Source organism: Oncorhynchus kisutch, unplaced genomic scaffold (genome assembly GCF_002021735.2).
Source record: "Oncorhynchus kisutch isolate 150728-3 unplaced genomic scaffold, Okis_V2 scaffold1402, whole genome shotgun sequence".
Classification (NCBI taxonomy): domain Eukaryota; kingdom Metazoa; phylum Chordata; class Actinopteri; order Salmoniformes; family Salmonidae; genus Oncorhynchus; species Oncorhynchus kisutch.
The window spans coordinates 20,807-36,746 of NW_022263347.1; the positions used below are offsets into that span (position 1 = coordinate 20,807).

At 42.1% G+C, this 15,940-nt stretch overlaps 1 protein-coding gene across 3 annotated transcripts in view; it reads right to left on the reverse strand.

The window, feature by feature from the left end:
- Window positions 1–3,328: 3,328 nt before the first annotated feature.
- Window positions 3,329–15,940, reverse strand: part of tom1l2a (target of myb1 like 2 membrane trafficking protein a) — a 45,436-nt gene continuing 32,824 nt past the window's right edge. For 2 of the 3 annotated variants that reach the window (XM_031818457.1, XM_031818456.1), the window contains exons 11-16: window positions 15,822–15,939; window positions 15,355–15,433; window positions 14,176–14,247; window positions 9,400–9,459; window positions 8,463–8,496; window positions 3,329–7,956 (exon numbers count right to left, since the gene is read on the reverse strand). In XM_031818457.1, coding sequence (XP_031674317.1) covers window positions 7,811–7,956; window positions 8,463–8,496; window positions 9,400–9,459; window positions 14,176–14,247; window positions 15,355–15,433; window positions 15,822–15,939 — 509 coding nt within the window. In that variant the 3' untranslated portion in view covers window positions 3,329–7,810. The remainder of the gene's footprint in view (window positions 7,957–8,462; window positions 8,497–9,399; window positions 9,460–14,175; window positions 14,248–15,354; window positions 15,434–15,821; window position 15,940) is intronic. The other variant, XM_031818458.1, reaches the window with a different exon arrangement.

The following is a 15,940-nucleotide window of genomic DNA, read 5'->3' on the forward strand; positions in this document are numbered from 1 at the left end:
TGTTGCATGTTGCGTGAATACATCTGGAGTGTCTGCATGGACATCAACAGGAAACAATTACCTTGGCATTGGAGGGGAGGTATACAGTGGGGGGGGGGGGAGTATTTAGTCAGCCACCAATTGTGCAAGTTCTCCCACTTAAAAAGATGAGGGATGCCTGTAATTTTCATCATAGGTACATTTCAACTATGAAAGACAAAATGAGAAAAAAAATCCAGAAAATCACATTGTAGGATTTTTTATTCATTTATTTGCAAATTATGGTGGAAAACAAGTATTTGGTCACCTACAAACAAGCAAGATTTCTGGCTCTCACAGACCTGTAACTTCTTCTTTAAGAGGCTCCTCTGTCCTCCACTCGTTACCTGTATTAATGGCACCTGTTTGAACTTGTTATCAGTATAAAAGACACCTGTCCACAACCTCAAACAGTCACACTCCAAACTCCACTATGGCCAAGAACAAAGAGCTGTCAAAGGACACCAAAAAGAGCTGTCAAAGGACAGCAGAAGTTTGCTAGAGAGCATTTGGATGATCCAGAAGAAGATTGGGAGAATGTCATGTACACCATACCTACTGTGAAGCATGGGGGTGGAAACATCATGCTTTGGGGCTGTTTTTCTGCAAAGGGACCAGGACTACTAATCAGTGTAAAGGAAAGAATGAATGGGGCCATGTATCGTGAGATTTTGAGTGAAAACCTCCTTCCATCAGCAAGGGCATTGAAGACGAAACGTGGCTGGGTCTTTCAGCATGACAATGATCCCAAACACGCCACCCGGGCAACGAAGGAGTGGCTTCGTAAGAAGAATTTGAAGGTCCTGGAGTGGCCTAGCCAGTCTCCAGATCTCAACCCCATAGAAAATCTTTGGAGGGAGTTGAAAGTCCGTGTTGCCCAGCAACAGCCCCAAAACATCACTGCTCTAGAGGAGATCTGCATGGAGGAATGGGTCAAAATACCAGCAACAGTGTGTGAAAACCTTGTGAAGACTTACAGAAAACGTTTGACCTCTGTCATTGCCAACAAAGGGTATATAACAAAGTATTGAGATAAACTTTTTGTTATTGACCAAATACTTATTTTCCACCATAATTTGCTAATTAATTAATTAAAAATCCTACAATGTGATTTTCTGGATTTTTTCCTTCTCATTTTGTCTGTCATAGTTGAAGTGTACCTATAATGAAAATTACAGGCCTCTCTCATCTTTTTAAGTTGGAGAACTTGCACAATTGGTGGCTGACTAAATACTTTTTTGCACCACTGTATAAGGGGAAAGATTCAGAGCAGGGGAAACATGCAGTGCTATGAATAACATGGTGCAAGAAGTGAGTCTGTTGCATCACTCAGTGGGCCACTACGCCAGGTTGAACTATGAGCTCGTCTTTGCCTGAATTTACCATGTGTGTTCACTATCATATTTCATATACTAACGCCATCGCAAGGACAAATGTAATACACACAAGAAAATAACCATAAACAAAGTGTTGGTAGAGGTCACACGTTGCTAGTGTTTTATTGGTTAATATGTGCATAATCAGGTCACACAATAGAAAGCTGAAACCAAAGTAATGAATTGCAGAACAGCACAGAACACCCACATCATCATACAGGACGGACAAGAGTTCTCCTGACCATTTAGTCTAGACCGGAACATTTCCTACTCAGGAAAAACAGCTGTTCCTCAACAGAACACCGGAGGACACAATTTCCAGCTCCCCCATGTCCATACTCGGTGAGCAAAACTGGTTGAAAAAACATTTAACTAGTTTTGCTGTTGAAATTACATATTTCAACCAGTTTGCAGGTAGTGAAGAGATACATTGGGTCAATGTCCAATAGCTCATTCCTGTTGCAACCCAACAGGTCCACATGTTCCATAGCAACCCAACAGGTCCACATGATCCATAGCAACCCAACAGGTCCACATGTTCCATAGCAACCCAACAGGTCCACATGATCCATAGCAACCCAACAGGTCCACATGTTCCATAGCAACCCAACAGGTCCACATGTTCCATAGCAACCCAACAGGTTCACATGATCCATAGCAACCCAACAGGTCGACATGATCCATAGCAACCCAACAGGTCGACATGTTCCATAGCAACCCAACAGGTCGACATGTTCCATAGCAACCCAACAGGTCGACATGTTCCATAGCAACCCAACAGGTCGACATGTTCCATAGCAACCCAACAGGTCGACATGTTCCATAGCAACCCAACAGGTCGACATGTTCCATAGCAACCCAACAGGTCGACATGTTCCATAGCAACCCAACAGGTTCACATGATCCATAGCAACCCAACAGGTTCACATGATCCATAGCAACCCAACAGGTTCACATGATCCATAGCAACCCAACAGGTTCACATGATCCATAGCAACCCAACAGGTTCACATGATCCATAGCAACCCAACAGGTTCACATGATCCATAGCAACCCAACAGGTTCACATGATCCATAGCAACCCAACAGGTTCACATGATCCATAGCAACCCAACAGGTTCACATGATCCATAGCAACCCAACAGGTTCACATGATCCATAGCAACCCAACAGGTTCACATGATCCATAGCAACCCAACAGGTTCACATGATCCATAGCAACCCAACAGGTTCACATGATCCATAGCAACCCAACAGGTTCACATGATCCATAGCAACCCAACAGGTTCACATGATCCATAGCAACCCAACAGGTTCACATGATCCATAGCAACCCAACAGGTTCACATGATCCATAGCAACCCAACAGGTTCACATGATCCATAGCAACCCAACAGGTTCACATGATCCATAGCAACCCAACAGGTTCACATGATCCATAGCAACCCAACAGGTTCACATGATCCATAGCAACCCAACAGGTTCACATGATCCATAGCAACCCAACAGGTTCACATGATCCATAGCAACCCAACAGGTTCACATGATCCATAGCAAACCAACAGGTTCACATGATCCATAGCAAACCAACAGGTTCACATGATCCATAGCAAACCAACAGGTTCACATGATCCATAGCAAACCAACAGGTTCACACAACCATCTGATCGGAGGACAGCGTAAAAGAGTAAGCATATACATAACGCTTTCTGGTTATAAAAAATAAAAAGTGACACACATAGAAATCAACTGTTTAAAGTGACATGTTATATTTGTTCAGTAACAAAGAATCTTAGTTCAAACATCTCTATGCTTTGTCCAGCCTTAAGACATAAGAGGAACAGCAACTGTTGATTGTAAAATGTATGCTACTATTTCATAAGAGGTGGAATTAAAGCAACAGAAGACCAACTAGGACAAGAATGAAACAGGAGTTCAAGCGCATTAATAACAGTTTATTCTGTTACAGTATTCTAAAACACATTCAAACATTAATGCCCAAGACAAATCATACAAATAATGTACTTGTTTGTAATATCACCCTCTAACATTTATAAATGACTGTTACAAATAATGTACTTGTTTGTAATATCACCCTCTAACATTTATAAATGACTGTTACAAATAATGTACTTGTTTGTAATATCACCCTCTAACATTTATAAATGACTGTTACAAATAATGTACTTGTTTGTAATATCACCCTCTAACATTTATAAATGATTGTTACAAATAATGTACTTGTTTGTAATATCACCCTCTAACATTTATAAATGACTGTTACAAATAATGTACTTGTTTGTAATATCACCCTCTAACATTTATAAATGACTGTTACAAATAATGTACTTGTTTGTAATATCACCCTCTAACATTTATAAATGACTGTTACAAATAATGTACTTGTTTGTAATATCACCCTCTAACATTTATAAATGACTGTTACAAATAATGTACTTGTTTGTAATATCACCCTCTAACATTTATAAATGATTGTTACAAATAATGTACTTGTTTGTAATATCACCCTCTAACATTTATAAATGATTGTTACAAATAATGTACTTGTTTGTAATATCACCCTCTAACATTTATAAATGACTGTTACAAATAATGTACTTGTTTGTAATATCACCCTCTAACATTTATAAATGATTGTTACAAATAATGTTTGATCTGGAAGCAGATGTTTTTCAATAAAATACAGTAAGGTCTTTTTTACTTATTTGAGTATCTCATTTACAGTATAATACACAACTTTGATAAGTATATAAGGATACTTGTAAGTAAACACATAGTTCCTATTGAAGTGAAACGTCGTGGCGTTTTGTAGTTATTCATTTGGTGTTAATTGTAGAAGCTTTATAAGCATTAACTTTGAAAAGTACTGGCAAAAGAGTTGAAATGAAGAACGAACCTCTTTTGCCTCAAAGGTCTGTAGCCCATGTTTTCCTGACAACAGGAAGAGAATGTTATGCCCTCATCTAACTCCATTACCTACTGTAGGTAAGCAAAGTAAAATAGAATGTTAACAGGTTAAAAGGGGGAGTCCCACTAGCAGAGTCACAGCCCACAGCTACTACCCACTGTAATCCTCAAAAATAAAAGACAGGAAGCTTTACCAGACAATTTAGACCACAGTAAAAACACATAAAACACGGTAAAAATAACGTTTTTGGTCATCCTCCCGAAGCACAGCCGAACCTATTTCTGTTCCACACATGTATTTGTAAAGAGAGGAGAGCAGGGGAGCTTCCCCAAAGTAGAAAGGATCTGGGAGGAATTCATTTTCCTGCATGACATTACTGTACATATACAACCAGGAGACCAAACAATACATTAATGAGTTAGCCTTTCGACTTAGCGACCTACACAAAAGCTAATAATTCAGTTGGACTTTTAAACATGTACTGCAGGTAATACTCACATATTTCTGATGTATATACACATATTTATGTAAACATACGTACATGCATGTTTGCAATAACTATTTCCTGTGAAGTATGCTACCAATACGCCATCATAAATGTACAATTTGATTCGATTTTCAGTGCCATATTTCACCTGCACTATTCCTTTCATTTCCATATCAGGAAAAGGGTCCGTTTTTCTATTTACGACTGTCTGTAAAGTGTGCTTTGTAGAGCAGAAAAGGGCTGAAATTTCATAAAGATATAAAATCATATGCAATTAGTCTAAGAAAATGTCTTGTGTCCTATAAAAACAGTTCCCATCTTATTAACACAAGGATAAACATACCGAAACGGTCAAGGGTCCAAAAGTGCATGAAGTTCATGAAATTGGTCTCATGGTAGAAGGGGAAGGAAAACATTGAAGAATAGCCCAATATCAGAAGACACCAGTGGAGGCTGCTGAGGGGCTGGAAAGAAGCGAATGGAAGGGCATTAAACACATGGAAACCATATGTCTGATGTTGTTGATACCTTTCCACTTATTCCGCTCCAGCCATTACCACGTTCCCGCCCTTCCCAATTAAGGTGCCACCAACCTCCTCTGATAAACAATTACTAAATGACTTTGTCATTAAAAAGTATTTGGAAGAACTCAAAATCGCTACACTTACATAGTGTACAGGTAGTACCAGAGAGGAACGTCACTGCTGCAACTCATACGGCTGTTTTACCGTTGTCGTGGTAGTATTAATCACATTCCATTTGTCACATGCGCCAAATAGAACAGACATTACTGTGAAACGCTTATTTACAAGCCCTTAACCAACAATGCAGTTTTATAGAAAATAAGAGAGTTAAGAAAAATATTTACTAAATGAACCAAAGTAAAAGAGCACCAATAAAGGAACACTAACGAGGCTATAAACAGGGGGTAACGTTAACGAGTCAATGTGCAGGCTATATACAGGGGGTAAAGTTAACGAGTCAATGTGCAGGCTATATACAGGGGGTAACGTTAACGAGTCAATGTGCAGGCTATATACAGGGGGTAACGTTAACGAGTCAATGTGCAGGCTATATACAGGGGGTAAAGTTAACGAGTCAATGTGCAGGCTATATACAGGGGGTAACGTTAACGAGTCAATGTGCAGGCTATATACAGGGGGTAACGTTAACGAGTCAATGTGCAGGCTATAAACAGGGGGTAACGTTAACGAGTCAATGTGCAGGCTATATACAGGGGGTAACGTTAACGAGTCAATGTGCAGGCTATATACAGGGGGTAACGTTAACGAGTCAATGTGCAGGCTATATACAGGGGGTAACGTTAACGAGTCAATGTGCAGGCTATATACAGGGGGTAACGTTAACGAGTCAATGTGCAGGCTATATACAGGGGGTAACGTTAACGAGTCAATGTGCAGGCTATATACAGGGGGTAACGTTAACGAGTCAATGTGCAGGCTATATACAGGGGGTAACGTTAACGAGTCAATGTGCAGGCTATATACAGGGGGTAACGTTAACGAGTCAATGTGCAGGCTATATACAGGGGGTAACGTTAACGAGTCAATGTGCAGGCTATATACAGGGGGTAACGTTAACGAGTCAATGTGCAGGCTATATACAGGGGGTAACGTTAACGAGTCAATGTGCAGGCTATATACAGGGGGTAACGTTAACGAGTCAATGTGCAGGCTATATACAGGGGGTAACGTTAACGAGTCAATGTGCAGGCTATATACAGGGGGTAACGTTAACGAGTCAATGTGCAGGCTATATACAGGGGGTAACGTTAACGAGTCAATGTGCAGGCTATATACAGGGGGTAACGTTAACGAGTCAATGTGCAGGCTATATACAGGGGGTAACGTTAACGAGTCAATGTGCAGGCTATATACAGGGGGTAACGTTAACGAGTCAATGTGCAGGCTATATACAGGGGGTAACGTTAACGAGTCAATGTGCAGGCTATATACAGGGGGTAACGTTAACGAGTCAATGTGCAGGCTATATACAGGGGGTAACGTTAACGAGTCAATGTATGGTACCGGTACCCCCTGTATAATATCGATCAGAAATATTTGGTGGGTGTTACTTAGGTTCTGATTGAAAACACTATTTTGGACCTTTTCCTTCCCTACAGTATGTACACACCACATGGAGGGAAGTTGACAACAGCTTTTCAAGAAGGAAAGCAAATATAAAAGCTGTGTGACAGATATTTGCTGTGGTGCCATAGGGCTTGAACCTTGACATGGCTGCTTGCAGCTATATATATTTTTTCCTTCTCCCTTTTGAAATGTGGAGACAGGCAGATACGGGTAAGTAATGTTTGCTATTTGGCCCTGCAGAACTATTGTGCCATAATTGAGTAACACTAGCATGGAGTCTGTCAAACAGTAGTCCTTCCTCATGCATTGCCTTTCCCTGTACCAACATTTCACAACTGTAGAATGGGTAATGAAAGGGTTAAGGAAACCAAAAAAGGAACATGAGTAAATAATAAAAGAGAGACAACTACAGAGTGCAGCGCTAGTACATAGTACAGTACAAACCGTTAAAAGAATAAATGCATCAATTATTCATAAGCTACATTTATTAAAATAACACAGTCCTCCTCTGTTTGTATAGACTATATGCCTCGGTCTGCTTTTTCAGAAGGATTTTTTCTGTTAACCTTCACACCTTCAGAGGAACATAAAGACGAGGTTTTGTCATGTTATCCTCATCCTCACAATGTTAGGTTATATCCTCCTTAGGGTAGCTAGCTGCAGATGAGATACAAGACGACAGACACATCCCACACTGACAGACTGATCAAAACCTCAATAGTAATACATGATGCAACGCGGCTGGGCAGGCAGACAGCAAGCATGGTCCTCTGCAGGAGGAGGATTGGTGTTCAGTTCAGTAGCTACACTGCTGCTTGGCAGGAGTGGCGGATAGGGGATACCTAGGTACTGCAGATGCCTCAGAGAGAGAGGTTTCCTGGGGGAGAGTCTACAAGGCAAAGAGGGCATCCTCCGTCCGTTCAGCCTTCTTGCGGGTGCCGCTGGGGGCGCTGAGAGGGGGACCAGGCTCATCACCAGGGAGCGATGGTAAGGAATCGACCACCTTCGCTCGATCCTCCAGAAACTTATCAAACTCTAGAGGAAGAGGAGAGAAAACCCCTGTTAACAGCAGGACATAAACAAATGGTTAGTCAGTTGTTGACTTTTTGCGTAGTGATCCTCATTGCTGCACCTTCTGGAGAGGCACAGTACTGCATGTTTTTGCCCCACATATCAGCAGTGAAACACCTGATTCAGCCAATCAATGTGTTGAAGATCAGTAGATTGGTTGAATCAGGTGTGATGGTACTAAGCTGAGACAAAAGCCTGCAGTACTGCAGCTCTCCAGGAGCAGGATTGAGAATAACAGCACAAAGGCTGCGTTTAAACAGACAGCCCAATTCTGATCTGATTGGATTCGTCAAAAGACCAATTAAGTGGCAAAAGATCAGAATTAGGCTGCCTGTGTAAACGCAGCCTAATATATCAAGTACTAAAGAGCTGATCAGAGAATTTTGACACAAATTAGGAAACTGAATCTATGCCACATTTAATGAGAGCTTCTACAGTATCAAGTGTTAGTGCCCTGAATCCATCCATACCTTCACTCGTCACCCCTTCCTCACCATCGCCTTTCTATTCAGAGGAGAAGAAATGGAAATCAGTGAATCCATAACATTCTGCCAGGAGGAGCACACAACCATTGACTCACCAAGATGCCTTACAGTAAATGGACATTGTTAAGCGTCAAAGTCGAAACATTAGTCTTCCCTTCGGTATTGAATAAGTATGGGTTGCAAAATTCTTTCCCAAAATCCCCCTGGTTCTCCTTAAATCTCAGAGTAGAATTCACAGATTTCCTGCTTATTCCCTCTTGATTCCAGGAATCTTCCAACAAGGATTTCTTGAAAACCAGGGGATTTTGGGAAAGTTACGGACATGTTACAACCCTACGTACAAGTTGACTAAGCTACTTACCTCCCTGACCTCTACAGGACACCATTCACAACTCAGGGAGGTCACTCTCACGCAGTGCTTTTGTACTGACATTGAGGTACTTCCAGAACATGTACTTTCCACCACTGTGACGGACCCATGCTTCCACCATACTTCAATAGACCCATCCACTCATCCATCCAACTTTTCAGAACCTGTTTACTCTGCTATATCCCTTTAAGGACCTGTGAGTACCTTTCACATTCATCAGGGAGAACCACTGTAGCATCACCTGGTGTGATATGATACAATACCAATGTCATCTTTAGACAGGCAGGTTTTATTCTTCACTCCAATAGATTCTCTAGATTAGCATTATGGTAGCATGTGAGAGATAGGTCACAGTTATATCACTCATCATTGGTGGAAAACCATTAGTCAGATAATGAATGGATGGAAGATGGTCAACTAAAGTTTAGAACACTACATGTGATCTACCTGGTTACGTGAGATGGATAGAAATGTGACTAAAGAAAAAGAAACGAGAGAGAAAAGAGAGGAGAGAGAGAAGAGAGCGAGAGAAATCAAGGTAAAGAAGCTCACCACATCAGCACAGAGCCACTCCTCTATGTCATCCATGACAGAGGACTGCGATACGGGGATCTATGGAGCAAAGCCATGGACAAACCCAGCAGACGGCACAAAGCCACACAATAATAAACCCACCGCCACACCGACCCGACAACACAACAGAACAAAGAAATGACAAAAACAAAAGAAAAACAACAAGAAAAGATTCACCGGAGGCTCTGAGAGGAAAATGACAAATAACAAAAACAAAGCCATCAAACCAAAACCAAGATCAGAGGAAGAGAACGCCATGGCAGTAGTCCTCAGACAGTCTCTGTGTGTGCAGGTTCCTCTTTCATGTTCAACTCATTGATTTATTATGCATAGGGACAGGATTTCTAGCTGACTACATGACCTGACCAGGAAAAAATAAACAAGAAGAATTGGGTCCCTGGGCATAGGCTATTACCAGTTCATAGGCTATTACCAGTTCATAGGCTATTACCAGTTCATAGGCTATTACCAGTTCATAGGCAGTAACCAGTTCATAGGCTATTACCAGTGCATAGGCAGTAACCAGTTCATAGGCAGTAACCAGTTCATAGGCAGTAACCAGTTCATAGGCTATTACCAGTTCATAGGTTATTACCAGTTCATAGGCTATTACCAGTTCATAGGCAGTAACCAGTTCATAGGCTATTACCAGTTCATAGGCTATTACCAGTTCATAGGCAATAACCAGTTCATAGGCAATAACCAGTTCATAGGCAGTAACCAGTTCATAGGCTATTACCAGTTCATAGGCAATAACCAGGGCCCAGAGATTTACCTGGGTCAAATCACATGGTCAGGATTCTGGGAAAACTCTTGTCCCAGACCACTTCCAAGGTATTTATTTTGTCCTCGTTAGTTCTAATGAGTAGGCATGAAACTACCAGCTGATTTGATAGCTACAGTTATGTAACACTGTTAATTAGTCCAGGTCATTAGTCAATTAGTAGATCAGGAAATTCACATGAGTCAATCATTTATTGGAAGGACAACCAGCAAATCACAGGGACCACCGAAGACTGGGAGTGAGGACTAATGTCATAATGACACAAGCACACACAGAGCATGAGCAACGCTGGCTGCATGACATCATGCAGTGATAGTGAGAATGGAAAGGAGAAGGTGAGAGGGTGGATGCCATGGTTTGTGTGTCATGTGGAGGTCGGAGTGACTCAGGGTACAGTACCAGCAATCGGGACTGATAGGAGAGGGGTCAATGGTCATGAAGGCTGCCCTAACATTTGCATATATGCACACGTCTAGGATCAGCTTACACTCCTGGTTTAATGTTTCTGGGTGAAAGTATACACATATGCACAGATCTAGGATCAGTTTACCTTCCCCAGATCCTAACCTGAACCATTCATTAAAACATCCGTATTACGATGTAACTGAATCCTAGCCGATCTCTTTCAATCTCCTTTTAGTTGCCGATCACAAAGATCCAAGAGACGGAGATACTGAGAAGTTACACAGAAGTACACAAACTAGTGGTGTTGAGAGCAGAACACTATGATGGAGAAGAGATCATGTTCAAGCTGCCAGGCATCTGCATTCACTGATGTCATGTCGACAATCTAGTCTTTAGAATCTAGATTATCTAACAGATCAAATTCCACTGTTGTGTACCGATATAAGAAGGACATAAACGTATCGTGCTCTTAAAGATTCTATTAGCTCTTTTGGGACTTTGACGAGAGATGTTCAAACAAAGAATCAAGGAAAACATCAACAGGTACTGTTGTGTAGGATGCTCCATACACTAGGTCACTAGCGGTAGATAGAAAACTCACTCAAAGGTAAAACAGAGGGTGAGTTACTGTAAGGGATATCCCACAGAGTCACGTGATCTGCATAATGATATGAAAGTCAGATCATATGGATTTGGCTGTCTAGCTAGCTAAACTCCTTTCCAGCAACTTCACAATGTATTGTTTTTAAGCCTTATTCACAGATTCCGGTTGTTGAACATTACGCAAAGTCAACTTTGCAAAGCCAACAGGGTTGACATAGCATGGCCAACAAAGTTGACATACAAAAGTATGTGTACATCCCTTCAAATTAGTGGATTCTGCTATTTCAGCCATACCCATTGCTGACAGGTGTATAAAATCAAGCTCACAGCCATGCAATCTCGACAAACACTGGCAGTAGAATGGACTCACTGAAGAGCTCAGTGACTCAACGTGGCACCGTCATAGGATGCCACCTTTCCAACAAGTCAGTTTGTCAAATTTCTTCCCTGATAGAGCTACGCCGGGTCAACTGTAAGTGTCGATATTGTGAAGTGGAAACGTCTAGGAGCAAAAACAGCTCAGCCATAAAGTGGTAGGCCACATAAGCTCACAGAACAGGACCGCCGAGTGCTGAAGTGCATAAAAATCATCTGTCCTCGGTTGCAACACTCACTACCGAGCTGCACACAAGCCTAACATCACCATGCACAATGTAAAACATTGGCTGGAGTGGTGTAAAGTTTGCCTCATTGGACTCTAGAAATGGGTTCTCTGGAGTGGTGAATCACGCTTCACCATCTGGGTTTGGTGGATGCCAGGAGAACACTACCTGCCTGAAAGCATAGTGCCCACTGTAAAGTTTTGTGGAGGATGAATAATGGTCTGGGGCTGCTTTTCATGGTTCGGGCTAGGCCCCTTAGTTCCAGTAAAGGGACATCTTAACACTACAGCATACAATGACATTCTAGACGATTCTGTGCTTCCAACTTTATGGCAACAGTTTTGGGAAGGCCCTTTACTGTTTTTGCATGAAAATGCCCCCGTGCACAAAGAAGGATCCATACAGAAATGGTTTGTCGAGATCAGTGTAGAAGAACTTGACTGGTCTGCACAGAGCCTTGACCTAAACCCCATTGAACACATTTGGGATGAATTGAAATGCCGACAGAGCCAGGCCTAATCGCATGACATCAGTGCCTGAACTCACTAATGCTCGTGGCTGAATGGAAACAAATCCCTGCAGCAATGTTCCAACATCTAGTGGAAAGCCTTCCCAGAAGAGTCAAGGCTGTTATAGCAGCAAAGGGGGGACCAAGTCCATAATAATGCCCATGATTTCAGAACGAGATTCTCGATGAGCAGCTGTTGACATAGAAGGACCATAATTAAAATAAATAAAGTATGGTACAATATTGAAGAGTTTTATACCAATCACAACAGCAACCAATGCGTCAGATCATCAACAGTATTGTAGCTAATAGGTGTAATATGTTAAATGGGTTAATGCACTAGTGTTCCAGTGTTAAAACAGGACTTCTATGCTAGTTGTCTTTAAATATGTATAGTATCTCCACTGAACAAAAATAAACACAACATGTTTATAGTTTGTCCCATATGTTGGTCCCAAGCTGATTACACGGCATGATCATTACACAGGTGCACCTTGTGCTGGGAACAATAAAAGGCCACTTTAAAATGTGCAGTTTTGTCATACAACACAATGCCACAGATGTCTCAAGTTGAGGGATCGTGCAAGTGACATGCTTGACTGCAGGAATGTCCACCAGAACTTTTGCCAGAGAATTTTATGTTAATTTCTTTACCATAAGCCACCTTAATGTCTTACTAGAGAATTTGGCAGTACGTCCAACCGGCCTCACAATCGCAGACCACGTGTATGGCGTTGTGTGGACGAGTGGTTTGCTGATGTCAACGTTGTGAACAGAGTGCCCCATGGTGGCGGTGGGGTTATTGTACGTGCAGGCATAAGCTACAGACAACGAACACAATTGCATTTTATCGATGGTAATTTGAATGCACAGAAATACTGTGAAGAGATCCTGAGGCCCATTTAAAAAAAAAGGTATCTGTGACCAACAGATGCATATCTGTATTCCCAGTCATGTGAAATTCATGGATTAGGGCCTAATTTATTTATTTAAGTGGACTAATTTCCTCATATGAACTGTAACTCAGTAACATCTTTGCAATTGTTGCATGTTGCGTTTCTATTTTTGTTCAGTGTAGTTCAATAAAAATGTATCTATAGACCGTTAGCTTGACAATGCATCTGACAGAGATGATGATACTTATCGCTACACAGACGTTTGAACCAGGTCGAATCAGCAATAATGATACTGTTGACAACAAATCTGATGTCAACCATAGAAATAGAATCCCTTTTAAAATGGCCGCCAATCTATCCATTCTAGACCGACTGACTTGAATGGGGATTCCCGTTCCAGTGATTATATTTCTATAATGTCAACAGCCATGGCAACATAACCTGTTGTGCAGCAGTAAAGTATCTGTACCTCTCCTGGGTTTAGTGTGTGACTGTTAGACATTAACTGTTTGTGACTGATGAAAACCCACACCTGGCCCTGGGGACCAAGCAGACCTTTCACGTCATCCATGAAGGGAGGATGAGAGGACCAGGACCAACAGTAGGAGGGACAGAGTGAAGGGAGTCCACATTTGTATTCAGAATATGCATAACTCAGATTCACCAGCTCAGAGGTCCTAGGAGTTTAGATTCCTTTCAGAGCACACAAGGACAAATTAAGATTCTAACAGCTTATTTATTCATCATTGTGTGGGTATTGTACAATTGGAGTCGTCGTCTGGCTTTTTCTGACGTGTCTCCATTCTACTGTTGGCGCTAGCTGGTTTAGCAGTGCTGGGATATGGATTGTCAGGGGGATGGATGGGGGGATGGTGATTAGGGTGCCAGCGGTGTAGGGGGATATGGATGATGGCGTGATTGGACATAGGGGGAGGACACTGAGGATGGAGTCCTCACCATTCCTTGGGTAATAAGCCAGCTGTCTATGGGCAGCTCCAACTCTGGGTTATCATCCCCTATGACCCTCAGCTGAATCAACAACAGAACAACACCTTACACAAGATAGAGGAAGCCCCAGACCAGAGCAACAGAGCACAGAGAGGAAACAGAGAAATCAAATGCAATGCAACAACCTAGACTGAAGAAAATATAGGGAGAGGAAAGGATGGGGGGGAACAAACGAGAGGAAAATGCCAGAATCATTCCAATTAAAAGGTGAACGCATGGGGAAAGGGGGAAGAAAATAAGGATAGTTTGAACCCTCAGCTGATCACTAAGCCCCAGACTGGCAGATACATTCCATCTGAGGCAATCTCAACTGGCACTGGAGGGTGAAGGGTGTGTGTAATCGGTTTATGTAATCGGTGTGTGTGTGAGAGAGAGAGAGTTTAGATTTCATAATACTTTATGTCTGGCCTTACAGGTGTAGAACCTGATTACAAAGTGCCTTGTTAGTACGGACTGACTGTGGTACAAGAAGTGGAATGAAAAAAATAAATACAAGAGTTTTGACAATTTGAAGGAGAAAAGGTGACATGCAAAAAGTGGAATTCAATAGCATGGTTTCCTATGACCTTTGACACCCATAACGTGACAAAATACTGTCTTACAGAGAGCAATGACCAAGACAAGAAGAAAAAACACCAAACACTACTGAGCAATGACAGATTGACCAAGTAATGAGAGTTTATAGTTTAAAATGTCTAGAGAGAGTATTACATGTAGCTCTTTAGAATACCTAGTTATACTAGACTACAAGCCATGTGGTAGTATGTGCTTGTTACTCCAACAGTGTAGTTCACCATACAGAGCTGGCTAGCCATGGTCTACTACTGTATTCATCTGGTATTACTCCTGGAAAGTCAGAGGCCTGTGTCCCAAAGGGCAACCTATTCCCTATATAGTTCACTACCTTTTGACCAGGGCACTATATAGGGAATAGGGTGCCATTAGTGGTACAGAGAGCAGAGGTCAACTAACATCACACTACAGGCCATCACATGCAGAGAGAGGAGACCATGAGCTGAGAAATTAACCTTATCAGCCATTTTAACAGCACGTCAACCACACTCTACACTTCATTGTGGTGGGATGTGAATCTAAACTACATCCTCCAGCATGCCTTGGTGCACTCACCCCTCCAGTGGCGTTCTGTTGTCTGACGTCCAGAGCTGAGGCAAGCCCACCCAGGGCTCGAGGGTCCTCGTACTTCACACTGACAACACACACACAGACAGAGAGAACACGTTAGAGGCCGACCCACTATGTGGCATGGAGATGGTTCTGGAAGGCTGAGAGTGGCTCTAGAACAGGAATGGACAACACCACATTCACAACTCTGGTCCTGGGGGACAGCATATTGCAGGCTTTTGTTCCAGCCCAGTTCTAACATACCAGATTACATTGATGTTAGTCTAACTAGAAGACTATGATAAATAGATTTTATAAATCAGGTGTGCCATTGCGGGACTGTGACCAAAAGCCTGCAACACAGCAGTCCGAGTCCGACAGGATCAAAGCTGCAAATCCATAGTAACAGGGTTCTAGAAGTTTGGAAGGGGTTCTAGAAGCCAAGGGGAGAGCTAAGTTTGAGGAAGCCATACTTTTTGCGTTGATCTGCCAGAGAGCTGGTCCTGGTCTGAGCAAACATGTCAAAGTCATCTCCAGGGTTGTGGCCTGACAGAGAGGACAGGGTACCACTGACACTAACCCGACCCACATC